General features: G+C 43.6%; 1 protein-coding gene across 1 annotated transcript in view; it reads right to left on the minus strand.

Annotated features, from left to right (window-relative positions):
- Positions 1-20,000, minus strand: part of slit3 (slit homolog 3) — a 280,042-nt gene that overhangs the window by 238,682 nt on the left and 21,360 nt on the right. Inside the window, exons 3-4 of the mRNA XM_084041902.1 lie at positions 10,797-10,868; positions 2,661-2,732 (exon numbers count right to left, since the gene is read on the minus strand). Coding sequence (XP_083898028.1) covers positions 2,661-2,732; positions 10,797-10,868 — 144 coding nt within the window. The remainder of the gene's footprint in view (positions 1-2,660; positions 2,733-10,796; positions 10,869-20,000) is intronic.

Here is a 20,000-nt window from a genome sequence, read left to right on the forward strand (position 1 = left end):
AAATAGGGCAAAAGTGGTTATTGTATGTTTTATAATGTAATAATAATGTATATCTGCAAAGTAACTAGTGACTAAAGTGTCAAATAACTGTAGTGGAGTAAAAGTACAATATTTGCGAAGTTACAGTACTGTAGTAGTAGAAGCAAAAGTATAGACAATTGGAAATACTCCAAAAATGTTACTTAAGTACAGTGCTTAAATGTACTTAGTAAATGTACTTAGTTACTTTACACCACTGATGAGCAGTTAGCTTTTATATGAGAGAGACGGCCAAGCCTGCAGGAAATGAGACTGTCTCTCACACAGGCAAGCGCCAGGGCCCGAAAAAAAAGAGAGTAGAAAATAGCCGATCTATACGCTCGCAGCGCGTCGCTCTGCGTACAAATCGGCTATTTTCGGTGAAATGAATGGAACCACAGCATCGGTGCGCGGATAAGTACAAATCAAGTCTAGAGAGAGAGAGATAGGGAAGAGAGTGTGTGTGTGTGTGTGTGTGTGTGTGTCTATCTATGCACTGATTTGAGGGATGAGAAATGTGACTGTGTGTGCGTTCTCTTGGCTGACGTAAGGGACTAGACAGCTATGAGTCAGGTCTGTCATCTTCAGCGATATATTTCACATCACTAGACACACGCGCACACACACACACACACACACACACACACACACACACACACACACACACACACACACACACACACACACACACACACACACACACACACACATACACACGCACACACACGTGCGCTCGCGATACATGATATCAACCTGGCTTGGCTTCCAAAAGGGATTTTTCACTGTTTTCGCTGTCTTTCCTAATAGAAAAAGATATTTGCATGTGGCTGAGGTCGTGCTGAGAAATTGCTATAGACTACACACATCAAGTTGTCTCGTCTGGTTCAAAATTACTCTCTCTAAGTTACGGAAAATTACGGCCGCGCCGAATCAAGGCATTTCACAAGCAAAAGTCGTCACAGGGAAGTAAGAGTATAGTAAACAGAAGTTGTACAGTGAAGTGTGATTATTGAGGCCACCAACATAGCACTTTTTCTTCTTACCTCCCTACCTCTATCCTTTCTCTTCTCACGAAAACCACAAATGATGGAGCACACTGGAAAAGACAGAATTTCACCCACTTCTTCACACCTGTAAACCTGTGATGTGACAATACAGTTCATTCTGATTCTGAACTGTCCATGTCCTTGAAACTGACCTGTATAAAACTCCTCAAACTGAATTGTGCTCTATTACGTATGTGAATGACTTTATTTATCATGATTCATGACCACACATTTCAAGGTCAAATAAATGAGCCGGGTGCTGGTAACATTCAATCACTTAGTAATTAATTGTAAATTGTCTCTGTCGGAAACCTCATGTGTCCAAATCTGTTACTTTTCAGGATTCAAATTCAAAAGCAGCAGATCTACAAGCTCAAACCATTTACGAAAAAACACAAAAAGTAAAAACTTTAGAGATAGGAGGTTTCCGCCCGACAGTGATGAAATGCTGCTGTCTGATTTGAATAAATTAGATTTTATGACACAACCAGAACCAGAGAGTCTAGAACAGTGGTTTCCAGGCCGTTCTGTCTCATGGAAAACATTAGAAAGGACTGGAGTGAAAAAGAGACGATAAAAGTCTTGTGGTAGTGGTAGCACAACCCAGCAACACACACACACACACACACACACACACACACACACACACACACACACACACACACACACACACACACACACACACACACACACACACACACACACACACACACACACACAGTCTAAATCCAGCTGAGTTGAAAGCAGACCAACGTAAACAGCAGTAAAGTTTAGAAGGTGTTGCAACCTTTTCTGAAAACTGACAGGGAGAAAGAGAACCTGAGAGAGAGAGAGAGAGAGAGAGAGAGAGAGAGAGAGAGAGAGAGAGAGAGAGAGAGAGAGAGAGAGAGAGAGAGAGAGAGAGAGAGAGAGAGAGAGAGAGAGAGAGAGAGAGAGAGAGAGAGAGAGAGAGAGAGAGAGAGAGAGAGAGAATAAAGGGGAGCGACAGAGTAAAACCAAAAACCTGACCTCCTGTTACACTCCAGAGTACTCTGGGAAAACTTTATATTCCTGAATAAAAATTCCACACCAATCCAAGGAAAACATTCCCTCCAAGTTCCGAGCACACCTTCACCTCTTCAACACACACGTGCACGCGCACACACACGCGCACACGCACCTATCTATCTAGATATCTATCTAGCTATAAAAGTATTATGCAAACATCCACACACACACACACACACACACACACATACACGCACAGACGCACACACACACACACACACACGTGAACTAACATGCATGCACACACACTTCACATCTCGACAGGAGCACAGAGCAGCGCTGTGTCACCTGTCCCGGGAATTGAACCCGCAACCCAAATAAAAGCTTCCACCGCGTAGAGCGCTGCCATGTTTTCACACAGATCATGTTACAGCACATCAAACGGAAAGAAATGGAGAGATAGAGAGAGAGAGTGAGAGAGCACGAGAGATAGAGAGAGAGATAGAGAGCGAACACAGGGAGTGGTTTACAGCTGCCCTAGTTTGGGGTTGGAGAAGGCTCGGGCGATGGATGGAGGGATGAAACGAAAGGGAAGAGAGGTGTACTCACAGTCGTCCTAGCTTGGGGTTGGACTGGAAGAGAAGCTCTGGGAGAACCTGAAGCTTGTTCCTGTTCAGACGACTGGAGAGAGAGTGAGAGAAAGAGAGAGAGAGAGGATTTCACTTTTCATGTTCTTTAGTGACATAACAAAACAAGTAGAAAACAGAAACATAATCCTTGGTGTTCATTTAACTCCAAGAGTGTACAAATGTAACTAAATGGACCCGTAGTTACAAATATAAACACAGAGGTTTTTACTTTGATGTACAGACAAACAGATGTACAGACAGACAGACAGACAGACAGACAGACAGACAGACAGACAGGCAGAGACCTGGACAGGGTCAGAGGTACAGACAGACAGGTGAGCAGATAAACACACAGACCCATCAATGACTCAGTTTGTTCCCTTTGACAATGATTGAAACACCAGTGACCACCTTAAAGGGCAATGGCTCACAGGGCAAAGGTCAAACTCATGGGAAAGTCACTCAGTCTTCCATTGGACATGAACTAGAGGTTATAGGTTATCATAAACGTGTGTGTGTGTGTGTGTGTGTGTGTGTGTGTGTGTGTGTGTGTGTGTGTGTGTGTGTGTGTGTGTGTGTGTGTGTGTGTGTGTGTGTGTGTGTGTGTGTGTGTGTGTGTGTGTGTGTGTGTGTGTGTGTGTGTGTGTGTGTGCGCGCGCGCGTGTGTGCGTGCTAAGGCCTCTATACCTCCAATACGTTCAGAGACAAGAAAACAGTGAACCGCATAAGTGCACCATTTTGGGTGTCTTTCTTTATGTTGCGTTCATGCCAAGCGGGAACTGGGAAATTTCCGACTTGGAACTTCCTACAGTACTTCTGCATAGCATTCAAGTGGTTGAGGTCAGGACAAAATGGACGCCCGAAATAAACTTGTGTTTGTAGGGCTTTTGTCACAATGAAGTTGTAACCTTACCCCACTGGATGCAGTGCATAAACAGAAACCTTAACATCTACTTAAAAGCCTAAAACACACTGTTATTTCTTGTTCAGACCTTTCACTACAAACCTCTGCATGTTGCTTTTTATGTTTACGTGACGTTGTACAGTAGCACTAAGTATGAGGAGTCGGACCTCTGAGAAAGCCCAGAGTTTCCGACCTGTAGGATTTACAAGTCAGAGGACCGTTGTTGTGGATTCATCCTACATGGAAGTTCCCACATTGGCATGAACGGCGCACTATGATGCAAGACATCAGACTTTGAGGGTTAGAACTTTAGAAGGCTTTAGACGGCTTCACAAGCCATCACTACACACATACAAATATACAAAATGAAGCACTATTTCAAAAATAGTGGAACTAGCCAATAGTGTGTCTGAATGCTCTCGGCCTCCAGGGTGCCATTGGTGCAGACACAGGGAGGAGAAGGGTGAGACCCAGATTGATGAGTAAAAAGGGAGCTATGAGGGGAGGAAAGAGGGAGCGCACGGCTTATCAACGTGCACAGGGGTATTTGACTGAGAAACGAGGAGCGGGGAGGAGAAAGGGAGGGCAGGGGGCCGCAGGGTCACGCCGCCAAATCTGTGTTGGAGAAGACGCAGGCTCCAACCTTTTAACCTCGGAGATAAATGACAATAGCTTCCCGACTTTCTCTTCCTAGATGTAGGTGTGTTGCGTAGTGGAACTTTTACCAGCCTATTGGGCCTTTTGTGATTCTCAGACATGATGTCGTGCTTGATGGTTTTAGGAGAAAACTCAAAGCACACCTGTTTTCAGATGCTGAGACACGACTATTGCCAAGTATGATACTTCACACGAGGAATTTGTTTTGACCAAGCAGTCTTCTAGTTGTTTTGTGTTTATTGCCCTTTAACACTATATTTTATAGTCTTGTTTTTAAGACCTTTTCTGCCCTGTGTCCTGATATTATTAGGGAGACCCTGATTCAAATCCCGGATAGGAAATAAAAGTTATGGATTGCAGCTTTGAATGAGCAATGACGATTTTACTGTGCAGAGATGCTTTGGGGACGCCTGGTGTCATCGTAAAAAGTAAAGAAAAACAACTTCCTTGTTTCAAACCGTTGTGCTCGTTCGCTCTACTTTATCCTTGTTATCAGCGAGAATAGCAGTCCACTGCATACTAATACTTTGTAGATTATCGGCATTTCAGTGACAGAAAGTACATACAGGGATATCTATTTATTTATGTATTTGTTGATGCGGATCAACTTGTCGTAGCCTGAAAGAGTGTCTTATGAGCTGCTGTTTTTGTCACACTGTGACTCCACAAATCACACAAATGCTGCACTGTGACCCTTGCCCCCTGATCTTTAACCCTACCACAGTTAACCCCCCACAGGACCTGCCAACCAAATATTTTAACAATTTTTTTAACTTTGAAAAACTTTCATTGTTAGTATCATCATTATGAATATAATCACAACCAGTTATGTGCACACACACGCACGCATATAACAACTGTACTCTTTGCAGACATATACTGCACAGCGGTGGTGTACATTTTTTTACTTTACTGGAGTATTTCCCATTTTCAATACTTTTACTTCTACTCCACTACCTCTCAGAGGCAAATATTTTACTCCACTACAATTATTTGAAAACTAGTACTAGTTTACTTTGCAGATATGAATGATTATATTATAAAACACACATTTACCACTTTAGCCTTATTTTATACATAGGTTATTTGAAAATAGCCGATCTACAAGCTCACAACGCGTTGCATCGCGAGCTTGTAGATCTGCTATTTTCAAACATTTTAGTACTTTTACTTTTGCTACTTCAAGTATATTTTGATAACACTACTTTTGTACTTTTACTCAAGTACCATTTTGAACACAGGCCTTTTACTTGTAACAGAGTACTTCTACATTGTGGTATTGATACTTTTACTTAAGTAAAAAATGCCAGTATTTTTTCCACCACTGCTGCACAGCATGCAACACAAGGGACGCACGCAACACAAGGGCTACATAACAATTTTTGAGTAATTGTTTATTTAGCATCAAATGTGCTCAGAGCGAGGCCAGAGGACCTCAAAACGCCTTTGAGCCAGTCAAATGTCATCTCCATTTTGACACACTACTAGCTTAATGCCCTGAGCTCACCCCATCCCCTACACTCCTAACCTTTTGAACCCGACTGACACGCACCACATTAAAGAGTCTTTTAACGTTGGAGCGGCCCATCTCCTGTCACTTTCCCCTATCAGTGGTGTGATCTCTGTTCAGGAGATAAGCTACACATGCTGCTGCCATTCAGACCTGCAGGCCTTTCATCTGAAGGCAGGGGGGTTGCTAGTGACGTCCTCTGAATTTACTGGCTGTTTTCTTTCTCTCTTGTCATTCTCTCTCTCTCTCTCTCTCTCTCTCTCTCTCTCTACCTCTCTGTTTCTGCCATCCTTGCGCTTGAAACCCAGAGGGTGCGCAAGCGTGCGCAAGCGCGTGGGTCAGGCCTCGAATTTCATCATTTCAGGGGCAAGGCCACTTGGCCTTTGATGTTGCCAGGGCAGGAAGGCCATCAAATAAAACAAGATTTGAGTCCATCGAAATAATTAATTGAACTTAATGGTTAAGGATGATTTTAATCGGATCCATGCTCAGCCCTGCACCGATCAAAGTCACTGGATTGGTTTAAAGATGGGGACTCAGGGGAGTTAAGAATTCAGAATCTTAACAAGACACTGGTCTCTACATGACAAGAAAGAGACACTGGTGTCTACATATTGACAAGAAAGAGACACTGGTCTCTACATGACAAAAAGAGACACTGGTCTCTACATGACAAGAAAGAGACACTGGTGTCTACATGACAAAAAGAGACACTGGTCTCTACATGACAAGAAAGAGACACTGGTGTCTACATATTGACAAGAAAGAGACACTGGTCTCTACATGACAAGAAAGAGACACTGGTGTCTACATATTGACAAGAAAGAGACACTGGTCTCTACATGACAAAAAGAGACACTGGTCTCTACATGACAAGAAAGAGACACTGGTCTCTACATGACAAGAAAGAGACACTGGTCTCTCTACATGACAAGAAAGAGACACTGGTGTCTACATGACAAGAAAGAGACACTGGTCTCTCTACATGACAAGAAAGAGACACTGGTCTCTACATGACAAGAAAGAGACACTGGTCTCTACATGACAAGAAAGAGACACTGGTCTCTACATGACAAAAAGAGACACTGGTCTCTACATGACAAGAAAGAGACACTGGTCTCTACATGACAAGAAAGAGACACTGGTCTCTACATGACAAAAAGAGACACTGGTCTCTACATGACAAGAAAGAGACACTGGTCTCTACATGACAAGAAAGAGACACTGGTCTCTACATGACAAGAAAGAGACACTGGTCTCTACATGACAAGAAAGAGACACTGGTCTCTACATGACAAAAAGAGACACTGGTCTCTACATGACAAAAAGAGACACTGGTCTCTACATGACAAGAAAGAGACACTGGTCTCTACATGACAAGAAAGAGACACTGGTCTCTACATGACAAGAAAGAGACACTGGTCTCTACATGACAAAAAGAGACACTGGTCTCTACATGACAAAAAGAGACACTGGTCTCTACATGACAAGAAAGAGACACTGGTCTCTACATGACAAAAAGAGACACTGGTCTCTACATGACAAGAAAGAGACACTGGTCTCTACATGACAAAAAGAGACACTGGTCTCTACATGACAAGAAAGAGACACTGGTCTCTACATGACAAGAAAGAGACACTGGTCTCTACGTGACAAGAAAGAGACACTGGTCTCTACGTGACAAGAAAGAGACACTGGTCTCTACATGACAAAAAGAGACACTGGTCTCTACATGACAAGAAAATATTGACAAGAAAGAGACACTGGTCTCTACATGACAAAAAGAGACACTGGTCTCTACATGACAAAAAGAGACACTGGTCTCTACATGACAAGAAAGAGACACTGGTGTCTACATGACAAGAAAGAGACACTGGTCTCTACATGACAAGAAAGAGACACTGGTGTCTACATGACAAGAAAGAGACACTGGTCTCTACATGACAAGAAAGAGACACTGGTGTCTACATGACAAGAAAGAGACACTGGTCTCTACATGACAAGAAAGAGACACTGGTGTCTACATATTGACAAGAAAGAGACACTGGTGTCTACATATTGACAAGAAAGAGACACTGGTGTCTACATGACAAGAAAGAGACACTGGTGTCTACATGACAAGAAAGAGACACTGGTGTCTACATATTGACAAGAAAGAGACAGAGAAGAAAGTGGTACAGTCAGCTGGGGCATTAAGGCCACTGTGGCCTCAGGGCATGCTATTTTTTGAGGGGCACAAGGCCAAACTGAGGGGCAACGACGGCCATGGCCTTTGTGGCCTCCCTGAAATTCCTGCCCTGGCGTGGACACCGCTTTTTCCCCGCCCCCATGTTAATGAATGGAGCTGTTCTCACTGGCCGCGCACGGACGCGGACGCAGATTTGTTTTCCGCCCTGGATGGGGAAAAAAAGCGTTGTTCTGTCTCCTTCCCCTTCACTCTCTCTCACTGTCTCCATCTTTACTTATTTCTCTGTCTCTTCTCCCTTACAACCTTATGACGTTTTGTTTCATACATAATTTGCCTTTCTTTTTTACGTGTCCAAGCAGCAGATGGAGGTTTTACTGGCTTGCTAGCATTTGCTTGGTATTCCTCAACCAAGTTCATCCATCCGTCTATCTATTGATCCGTCTGACTGTCCTGTCCACATCATAATTCATTAGCTTTCATCTTTCATCTGTGTTTTGAAAGGTGGGTGAATTCCACCTCTCTCCTTCCTGTAAACCCTGAGCTCACCTCGACTCCTCTCGCCCCAAATGTCTCCCGAAGACAAAACATGCCTGCAGACACCAGCTCCAACAAAAATACACTTGATTTTGGCTCGAACCTCAATGCTTTTTATTGTGACGGTAAGAATTTATTGCACTGCTCGAGTTTCCCCTTGTGCTTTGGAGGACAGACAACTGGAGAGAGTGTGTACAGTTATAATGTACGTTGGGCGTTGCACTAGTAAGTTGCTCTGGGTAAGAGCATCAGGTTGTCTATACATCATTATGAAACCATATTTGGTGGTGGAAAAAGTACCCAAATGTTATACTTAATTAAAGTATCCCGCAAGTATACCGCAATGCAAGTAAAAGTACAAGTAAAAGTCCGGAATTCAAAATCTACTTGATTAAAAGTACAAAAGCATTGGTATCAAAATGTACTTCAAATACTAGATACTCATTCTTCAGAATGTCCAATTACATGAGTTTTAAAATGTACACAAATCCTTTGAAAATTGCAGTCCGGGAATGCATCTCTGTCATTTCTTTGGTTATTAAAAAATAGCAGCATACAAGCTCATAGTGCTATGAGATTGTAGATCTGCTTCTGGGGGTCCCTGGAACAAAATATTGACAAAATAAGATTGGGGTCCGCGGCCAAATATATATATTTTTTTGGGTCCTTGACATGAAAACATTTGACTACAACTACTAGATATAGCGACATAGGATTTGGAAGAATCGGCCGCTGGTCTTAATGGTTAATTTTAAAATGGAAGTCACTCAGACTTTCAGCCTCTTTGCTCAAATTTGGTGTCATACATCATAGATTATGTCATAAATGCCTGACGTCACAGGCAGGCCACATGAAGTCTGAGATTCACATTGGAGCCACGACCTCTCCATGTGGATCCCAAGATCCATATCGTTGCTGTCGGGCAGAAACCTCTTATCTCCATGTTCTAACTTTTTTTTTTTTTTTCGTAAATGACCATCCTACTTGACCATCCTACAGCGTCACACAAAAGTATCAAAAGTAGCAGATCTACAAGCTCGAAACGCGGCGCGAGCTAGTAGATCTGCTATTTTTGCTATTTTTTAATTTAAATAGTGAAAACGAACAGTTTTAGACATATGAGGTTTCCACCCGACAGAGATGATGATATAAAAATTGTATCATATTATGATAACATTTTTTAAATAGGCTGTATAGGTGGTTTAAATAATATAGTATATACAAAATATAGGATGTTTATTTTGTTAACTATTGATCAACTGACATCTTGGAAGTGAGAATGACGACACTGTGAGAGGTGGCTTGAGAATACTCAGTGTGTGTGTGTGTGTGTGTGTGTGTGTGTGTGTGTGTGTGTGTGTGTGTGTGTGTGTGTGTGTGTGTGTGTGTGTGTGTGTGTGTGTGTGTGTGTGTTCGATAACGTGATTGTGTTAAATGGTAAAGGGACATTATGTTAGGTGTTGGTTAGCGCTACTGGTCTTTCTTCGGTATGTGAAGAATAAACTCTCTGACCTGTTCGGCGGCTGTCATAAATTCCCTGTCGGCCCCTCTGGGCGTGTACAAGGGGCAACATGGGTAAAGACGTGTCTTCCTACAAGCTGCCTGCCGGTCATCTTTCTTACGCAGACAGAACATAGAATGTGTGTGTGTGTGTGTGTGTGTGTGTGTGTGTGTGTGTGTGTGTGTGTGTGTGTGTGTGTGTGTGTGTGGGAGAGGTGTTATATGCACTGGCACTTCTGCTCTGTTGACTAGACCCCAGGTGTGAGATGACGGACGCGTGCGTGGGCGCACACACAAGCGCGCGCACAAAGGCATGTGTGTATGTGTGCATGCACGCATACAACGCACACACACAGATGGGGTCAAACATTTTGTGAGATTCCAAGGCGGGGTGTGAGGTTGATGATATTGCTGAATCACATCCTGGTATACTGTGCATCCGTGTGTGCGTGTCTGCGTGTGAGTGTGTGTGTGTGTGTGTGTGTGTGTGTGTGTGTGTGTGTGTGTGTGTGTGTGTGCTTGACAAGATAGACAGTGGGAGGAAGTTATGTGTGAATGTGCAGACAGACAGAGAGAAAAAGACTGACATCCACACGTATTGACCCTTTGAAAGGTCTAGCAAGGTCATGGCACGTCTTTCTCCCATCCACTGCAGTTGTTGCACACACACGCACGCATGCACACACGCGCACGCGTGCACACACACACACACACACACACACACACACACACACACACACACACACACACACACACACACACACACACACACACACACACACACACACACACACACACACACACACACACACACAGTACTTACAGTCTCTCCAGCAGTTTCAGGTCCTGGAAAGCTCCTCTCTCTATCACACTAATCTGGTTATCCTCCAGATGACTGCAGAGAGAGAGAGAGAGAGAGGGAGAGGGGGAGGAAAGAAGGGAGAGAGAGGGAGGGAGGGAGAGAGAGAGAGAGGGGGTAACAAGAGAGAGGGCGAATAAAAAAATAACTGTTAGATCATTATCATACAAACAAGGGATTTGACATTAATCGATAGACGCCAGTTTATGACAGAGAAAATCAGGGACTTCCCGTCCCTGATTTTCTCTGTCATAAACTGGCGTCTATATGGAGAACATGTACAAGCAACATTAAATAAGTCCAGTATACATTCATATACATTGTATACAAAGGAATGAAGTCATAAGTGGCTGGACGCTGTATGACCAATTACACTATATGACTTGTGACATACTGCGCGTGTGTGTGTGTGTGTGTGTGTGTGTGTGTGTGTGTGTGTGTGTGTGTGTGTGTGTGTGTGTGTGTGTGTGTGCGTGTGTGCGTGCGTGCGTGCGTGCGTGCGTGCGTGCGTGCGTGCGTGCGTGCGTGCGTGCGTGCGTGCGTGCGTGCGTGCGTGCGTGCGAGCGAGCGTGTGCGCGTGTGTGTGTGTGTTAGTGTGTGTTAGTGTGTGTGTGTGCTTGCGTATGTGTGTAATTATCAACTGCTGACTATAAGAGAAAAATTAAGAACATCTGAACAAGCATTGTCTGAACTATAAAATGCTTTCAATAATGCTGTCTATAGTTCTTTCTTCTATTAATAAACTGTAAAAGTATTATTAATCAGTAATCAATCCATATTTCACTTAAAAGGGAGGTGGCACCACCACGGATGTGCGACACAAACAAAACAATAGATTTAATCTTGATTCAATCTTGGCAAGTTTGTAAAGCCTGAGTTGCACTTAGAAAATGTCAGATCTACAAGCTCATGACGTGCTGCGATTGCATTGTATGCTTGTATATTAGCTGTTTGTGGTGCACAACACCCGTGTGCAAACTAAGTTTAGCTCAGGCTTAACCCATTATTTTTAGATTTCTTTGGCTATTCAAAAATAGCAGATATACAAGCTCATAGCGAGCGTGTAGATCTGCAATTTTGTTTTAAAGATGGTGAAAATGTGTGTGCAAATATATATATTTTTTTAAATGTTAAAAATATTTTTCAAAAAAAAATTAGGATTTAGAAGACATTTGTTAGAATCGGCCTCAGATCTTAATGGGTTAAAAGTCACATTCCGGCCCAGCACATAGAGAGAGAGAGATGTTGGCCAGAAACAGATGGAGATAGAGGGGGAACTGAGAGGTCCGGGGAGGAGCGTCCATTTTTAAATTGGCTGTCTAAACAGGCAATCAGTGTATCGACCAAAAAGCTGGACCCCAATGAAACGGGCCGGCAAACCCACACGCCACGGAACATCGCACGAATGTCACGACCCAGGCGCGCCAACAAAAACAATTAACAACGTATCCCTCCACCTCCCCGCGGACGCCTTTACTTTCTTTCTTTTTTCTTCCCTCGCTTCCCTCGTCCTCCATTCCGTTTGTTGCTGTCAGTGTAATGTATACTCCCCTCCCCTCTCTCTCTCTCTCTCTCTCTCTCTCTCTCTCTGTGTCATGTCTTCTGGGGGGGCTTCTAAGGTTTTCCAGATGGGGTCAGGCAGCATGAGTGAGAGCATCTCTGTGGATGTGTGTGTTTAGAATCCCTGTCTGAAGAGGTTAAGAGTGACATCCAGCAAGAGGAAGAGAGAGAGCGGGCAGGGGAGGGGGATGGGGGGCACAGAACTGAGAGGTGGTACGGAGGGACAGAACACTGCTGATAGAGAGAAAGAGAGATGGGGTGAACAACCGAGAGAGGAAAGGAGGGGAGTGTGGAAGGGGAGAGAGCGGTAGAGGATGGAGGTGAGATGAAAGAGAAAGGAGGAAGAGCAGAAAAGGGGGGGTGAATCAAACGAGTCGGGATGGAAAGACAGAGATGGCTGGAGAGAGATGGACAGAACCACAGAACCGAAGATAGACAGATAGACAGCCAGAGAGTCCCAAAGACAGACAGACAGACAGACAGACAGACAGACAGACAGACAGACAGACAGACAGACAGACAGACATTCTCTGGCATTGCCATGTGGAATCGGGGCTATTCTGGCATGACCTCCACAATAAATATTCTCTTAAAACAAATGTTTAGACAGGACTCTGTATTCCTGCCACTAATCCACAGTCTGTCATATCACATAGATACACACAGACACAATGTTGGACACTGTAGCTCATGGTCTCTCTCTCTCTCTCTCTCTCACACACACACACACACACACACACGCACACGCACGCACGCACGCACGCACGCACGCACGCACGCATGCATGCACGCGCGCACACAAGTGAACTGAATACGCATGCACACATGTGAATGAGCACTCACACAGGAATCTGTGTTCATAAGAATGCGCTTGCATGTTGTGGATAAGCACACAGACAACCGCTTGCACGCGTGCGCGCGCGCGCGCACGCACACACACACACACACACACACACACACACACACACACACACACACACACACACACACACACACACACACACACACACACACACACACACACACACACACACACACACACACACACACACATAAAAGCCAAGGAATTGTGGCCAAAGTCTGGTGTCTAAAAACATCTCTCTCTCTCTCTCTCCCTCCTGACTCAGAACCATCGCTCATAACTCACTGACAGCCTTAATCCAGCATGTTTATTTCAGTGTAATTGCATTTTTCCCCTCCCCTCCTCTGGATAAAAGGCTGTAGTGTGTGTATGGTCTGCATCACAACTCAAACCCTCTGAGTAACTATCAGCTTTTATTTGTCCAAATGAGGGATCAGTCACACGCTGATTTATTGGTGGACCTTTTTATAAAAGAGTCAAACACATGGCGCGGGGAGACTCCACCACCGGTACATCATTAGAAGTATGAGCTATTGTTTTTATATCGGTGTGTAGAAGTCATTAGTCATAGAGTGGAGGGACAGAGAGAGTGTGTGTGTGTGTGTGTGTGTGTGTGTGTGTGTGTGTGTGTGTGTGTGTGTGTGTGTGTGTGTGTGTGTGTGTGTGTGTGTGTGTGTGTGTGTGTGTGTGTGTGTGTGTGTGTGTGTGTGTCAGATAGAGAGAGAGAGAGAGAGACAGAAAGTCATAGAATGTATTGATTTCATATGTGTGGCGTTTGTGTTGTTTGTAATCCAGCTTTTATTTGACATCACTCAGAACCCCTCCCGCCTTTTTTTTCTCTCTCTCTCTCTCTCTCCAGATAACAAGCTGTTTGATGATGTCACAGCAAAAGAATGAAATTAATATGAACTCCAAAAATGAAAATGAACTCAAAGCATATTAAACATCAACAAAAACTCAAGGGAACACTAGAGAGGTTAAAGGCAGCTGTACTTTCAACAGTTCAAGACTAATTTAACTTTCCAAACCAATTGTTTCAAATCTGGCAGGAGTTACAGTACTTTGCTGGTTATTTTTGACAGCAGGGTCACACTGTTATGCGTTTTAGAGCTGCAATAGTTCTGAAATAACTTTTAGTGTAATTGCAATGTGTTCAGTGTTACTAGTTGCTTAGCAACAACAGGAGCTGCAACTAATTGGTTTTCAAAAATAATTTGTAAAGCACTGCTGGCTACGAAAATAACTAAATTAAATTAACCACCCTACTGTATACACTTAGTTGATCAGGTCCGCTCCTTTTTTCCCTCTACACCAGTGGTTTTCAACCTTTTTTGCGTCAAGGACCCCCAAATTGACACACGTTAGCCCAGGGACCCCCCATTTGAAAAGACATGCCAGGGACCCCCAATAAGAGACGATTTTTACGACTAGCAGTGATTCTCAACCATTTTAATTTCAAGGACCCCCACTTTAACATGCATAGGCTACAGACCCCCATTAAATGGCATTTCTATCTCTGGGACCCCAATTTATATTATAAAATCTATGTTAATTTAACTCTGAGAGTGTACAAATGGTTCCATTTGGGGACCCCCTGGAACTCCCTCAAGGACCGCGAACCACTGGTTGAAAACCACTGCTCTAAACCAAAAGTCTGCGCCGGATATGGAAGTGAGCAGCCTGAGCCAAGAGGCCCATTAGGATCAGGAGCCTACCTCCTGTTTCGGTAGTATGTCGCAGGGACTTACCCCCAATCCAACCCTTGATGCTGAGTGCCAAACAGGGAGGCATTGGGTCCCATTTTTATAGTCTTTGGTATTACTTGGCCATGGATTGATCCCCGACCTCCCAATCTCAGGGCGGATGCTCTAACCACAAGGCCACTGAGCTGGTTAAAATTGAAGGGGCTAGAGGGGGATCTGACGGGGTGAATTTGGACAAATGTTTGCTCCAGAATAGGGACGCTAGCATTTATGTGGTTAGACATAGAGATTAGTTATATTCCAGTTGAGACACCTCATTTGGATAAGATTGTCTGTCTGTCCTACAGTACATAATATTAGTACAGTAGTTAACTCTCTGATCTTGATACTGTCTGTATTCATATGGAATATAAGTAAATTAGTCATTCATCAGATCGTTAAAGGGACAGTCCACCCCCAAAATAACTTTTTTTCCTATCGATTAGTCACCCCATGGAGACTTGAATTCATGGATATGTTTTTGTTTTTGTCGCATTCCTAAGTCAATAATTTGATGACCGGCAGAGGTTCCGGTAGGAGACACAAAGAGTCTCCTTTGTGTACCGCTGCCTACCGGTCCGCTGGTCATCAAATTCTTGACTTAGGAATAAAAACATATCCATGGATTCAAGAAAATGTCATTTTTTGGGTGAACTATCCCTTTAAGGTGTAAAGTAACACTAATAGTTAATAGTGAGTATTTGCCTAATTAGAGGTTGTGCTCACTTCATTCCTTTTTCCCATGGCTGTCTGGAAGGCTAAAATGAGCGAACCTGGGAATCATGTGCGCGTGTGTGTGTGTGTGTGTGTGTGTGTGTGTGTGTGTGTGTGTGTGTGTGTGTGTGTGTGTGTGTGTGTGTGTGTGTGTGTGTGTGTGTGTGTGTGTGTGTGTGTGTGTGTGTGTGTGTGTGTGAGTAAGAGAGCGACAGATAGAGATGGGATGAATATGACCGGGTGAAGAGAGGGACTGTGGTCCTTACATACCACTCTCACTGCAGAGTGTGTTCATGCATACGTTTCTAGGACTCACTTTATGGGTGTGCGCGACTGTACATGTTTGTTTGTTTGTTTGTGCGTGTGTGCGTGTCTGTGTGTGTGTTCATGCGTGTGTGTGTGTGTGTGTGTGTGTGTGTGTGTGTGTGCGTCTGTGTGTACTTTCTCAGACAGTCATTCCCAAGCTATCTGCCCTCCATGTCTTTATGAGATTTAAGAGTTGGGAAATGTCACAGCAGTTTATCACTGACCACATCAAACACTCGCACGCACGCACACACACGCACGCACGCACGCACACACACACACACACACACACACACACACACACACACACACACACACACACACACACACACACACACACACACACACACACACACACACACACACACACACACACACACACACACACATTCTCTCTCTTTCTGTCTCCCTCTTGCTTTCGAGGCCCCGTTCTCTTTCTCTATTATTCTTACTCTCCTCTCTGTTTTTCTCGTACTCTCTCTCTCCCTCACATTCTAAATTCCGATATCGCAAAACTTCCCACAATCACATACACAAACAGAATGATTGTGTATACATGAGGCCTGTACACACTCACACACACACACACACACACGCACACACGCACACACGCACACACGCACACACAATGTCTATTTCCACTGCTCTGTGCAGCTTTGTGAGTGTATTTTTATCTGCTGGCCTTAAACAGGCTCTTACTGAGGAGGCAAACAGCACGCAGCCAGTGGTGATTATAGTTATTACTGCCCTGACACACACACACAAATACACACACACACAACACACCCATGCGTACACACATACACTGTAGCTTGACATCTGTCACCTAGAAACACTCTCTGCCAAACGCTCGTTCTCACTTTCCCTGTCTCTCTCTGGCTCTCTCTCTCTGTATGTGTGTCTCTCTTTCTCTCTCTCTCTCTCTGTGTGTGTCTCTCTTTCTTTCTCTCTCTCTCTCACACAAGCGCGAGCACAGACACGCAAAACTAACGCACATGCACACACACATACAGTACTTAAAGCTACTTGAGGCATAAGTGTTTTTTAGTCCATCAGGGTGGCTGAGAAGCGATGAGGGGTGTGTGGAGCCATAGAACCGCACTGACAGTACACTGCAAAATCCTGAGTGCTGCTCATTATATCCCCAATTTTCTGAAAATCTCACTGAAAAAGCTCACCTCAACACGTCGTGGAAGCGTTCTGATGAATCAGGACTGAGGTTCAGCCTAACTACACCAGCCTAACTAATATGTTTTCCCCACCTCAAAAACCCAACCTTTAACACTGGCATGACTGGGGTTTCATTATCCTACACACAGCCTGCTAAACGATCAATTTGATCTAGAAATCAAGCTCTACGATTGGTTACTGTCTCACCTCTTTGCACCAGACTGACTGACACCTTCTCACCCACCCAGTGGGGGCCCCCATTGTCTTTTAAATAGCCATTCAACTCCACTCTGCTCAGTCAGTTAGCTCACTCACTCACATGTTGTTGCAGGCAGAAACATTATAACATAATAATTTAGTAGTCATGGTAACTGCAGATTCTGTAAAATGTTTATAAAAAAGCGTATAAAACAGTGCAATCTGTAGCGTCACATTAAACTCTTGAGGGAAACATGGAGCCTATATGCACGCTGAAGCCACTGTGAAAGTTGAAATGGGTTGCCAAATCTTGAGAGAGAAATAAGCAGGCAGGTCTATGAAAATGTTACTGCGTGCGTTTTGCCCTGAGAAAACAGTGAGACATGAAGCAGTAGGCTAGTGTGTATTTCTGTCTGTCTCCTATATGTCATCATGATTTGTGATTTGTGTATGTGGGGATCTCATTTTTACTTCCATGTACTGTTTTTCTGTTTTTTTGTCTTATTTAATACAGTACATTAATCAATCAATATTTGCGTGTCAGTGTGTTTGTCAGTAGATATTGTTATGAGAGCTAAAGTATACAATTCCATTTCCAAGGCCATGAAATAAAATATGTAGCCTATTACAATAATAAGTCCGTGGATATGCTGGGACCGAGAGCAAGCGGCGTGGAGGAGTTGTTGTTGTGCATTGATCACACAGACCCGACGTTTAGCCCTGGTTCAGAGCGTTAGTGAGTTCTCTCTAACGCTCTGGAAGAGCCCTCGCTCTGCGCTTGTACAAGGAATTCCAGTGCCCTGCCAGCGTTCAAGAGTAGTGAAAATAAACTAAACCATTTCGCTACTCACCGAAGCAAAGGCTGTTTTGTGTTGTTGAAAGTTTATTCTCGGAGGTGGGAAGCCTCTCAGCACCCTCTGTAAAATACACTTTATGGGCAGAAAATAAAATATGTCAGCGAGACGGAAATTATTTGTATTTACTCCACAGTGCCCTCTACAGATTTTGGTTAATGGTAAGTCAAATACTCCAGATCTGTAGAGGGCACTGTGGAGTAAATAAAATAAATTTCCGTCTCGCTGACATATTTTATTTTCTGCCCAAAAAGTGTATTTTACAGAGTAGGTGGGGTGCTGAGAGGCTTCCCACCTCCGAGAATAAACTTTCAACAACACAAAACAGCCTTTGCTTCGGTGAGTAGCGAAATGGTTTAGTTTATTTTCACTACACTTGAGCGCTGGCAGGGCAGTGGAATTCCTTGTACAAGCGCAGAGCGAGGGGTCTTCCAGAGCGTTAGAGAGAACTCACTAACGTGAAACATGGAGCCTATATGAACGCTGAAGCCACGGTCTAATTACGTGACTATCTCCATTGTCCAAAACACATGGATATCTCTTGACAAACCTATATTATATTATATAATATTCACATAATTGTCTGAGCGTAAAGCTCTCATTCTATCAGCTGTCCACGCTGACAGAAACGTCTCCTCTCTGTCCCTCTCTGTTCCTCTCCTCTCAGCGTAACAAGTGAACACATCGCTATGTTCCACAAATATGCTCATTCATGCTCTACTCCTGCGCTAAATATCTGATCTACAAACTACTTCCATGTACTGTTTTTCAGTTTTTTTGTCTTATTAAATAAAGTACATTAATCGTTTTTTCATTCGTTATTTTCAGTGCTTGTTTATAAAGTGATGTGATTGGTTTTATTATTGACTGCTTTATATATTTTATTTATATCTGCAAACTAACTAGTAACTAAAGTTACTATAGCCGACCTTGTTTATAAAGTGACTTTACAATGACTGAATTCGAAAAAGAGTATAGTAACTAAAGTTTTCAAATAATTGTAGTGGAGTAAAAGTACAAGATTTGCCTCTGAGGTGTAGTGGAGTAGAACATTATTACCATTATAATGTAATTATATGGGTAATAATAATAATAATAATAATAATAGAAAGACGTGAAAAACAAGCCCAAAGTCGCTTATAATAAGCAGACATGGCAACATAGACCCGCAGCGCATCAGTTCTCTGGTGCGCTGCGGGCCGCTCTGTGGGGGGTCTCGAGGTGTAAAGTGCTCTAGGGAGGGGGAGAGAGGGGGAGAGCGATCAATTTAGCCGAAATAAAACGGCTGGGATGGGATACATGGTATGTATTTCATATTTATAATGAGTTAAAAAAAAAAAAAAAAAACGGAGATGGTTTGAAACATATATTTAGGAAAAGTCATGAAAGGGGAACTCTCTCAGAGCTTCCTGAGAGAAGTTAAGCCACTTTCAATTCTCAAAATCGGTCCCATTGATTGCTTAGTCACGCGAGTGTTAAAACCGAAACTACTGTAGTTGGTGATAGATACATTTAGATAGATAGATGGATCTGTGGGTGGATTTCTTCCCCCATTTCTCCCCAATATTAGTCATTGCCAATTCCCCATGTGTGATGTGGTCTCTGTCGCTGCCAACCCCCACAGTTAAGGTCGTTTCAAACGGGGAGTGGTGGACACGGGCGTTACCGCTCGAATCAGCGGGGATCGCGCGGCGATCATTGTTGTTTTGTCCTCCTGCGCGTAGCGGGGGGAGAAAAGATCACCACAATCCAGCTCTTGTTG

The sequence above is a fragment of the Gymnoscopelus microlampas genome (assembly GCF_963454915.1).
Source record: "Gymnoscopelus microlampas genome assembly, chromosome: 18".
NCBI classification, from domain to species: domain Eukaryota; kingdom Metazoa; phylum Chordata; class Actinopteri; order Myctophiformes; family Myctophidae; genus Gymnoscopelus; species Gymnoscopelus microlampas.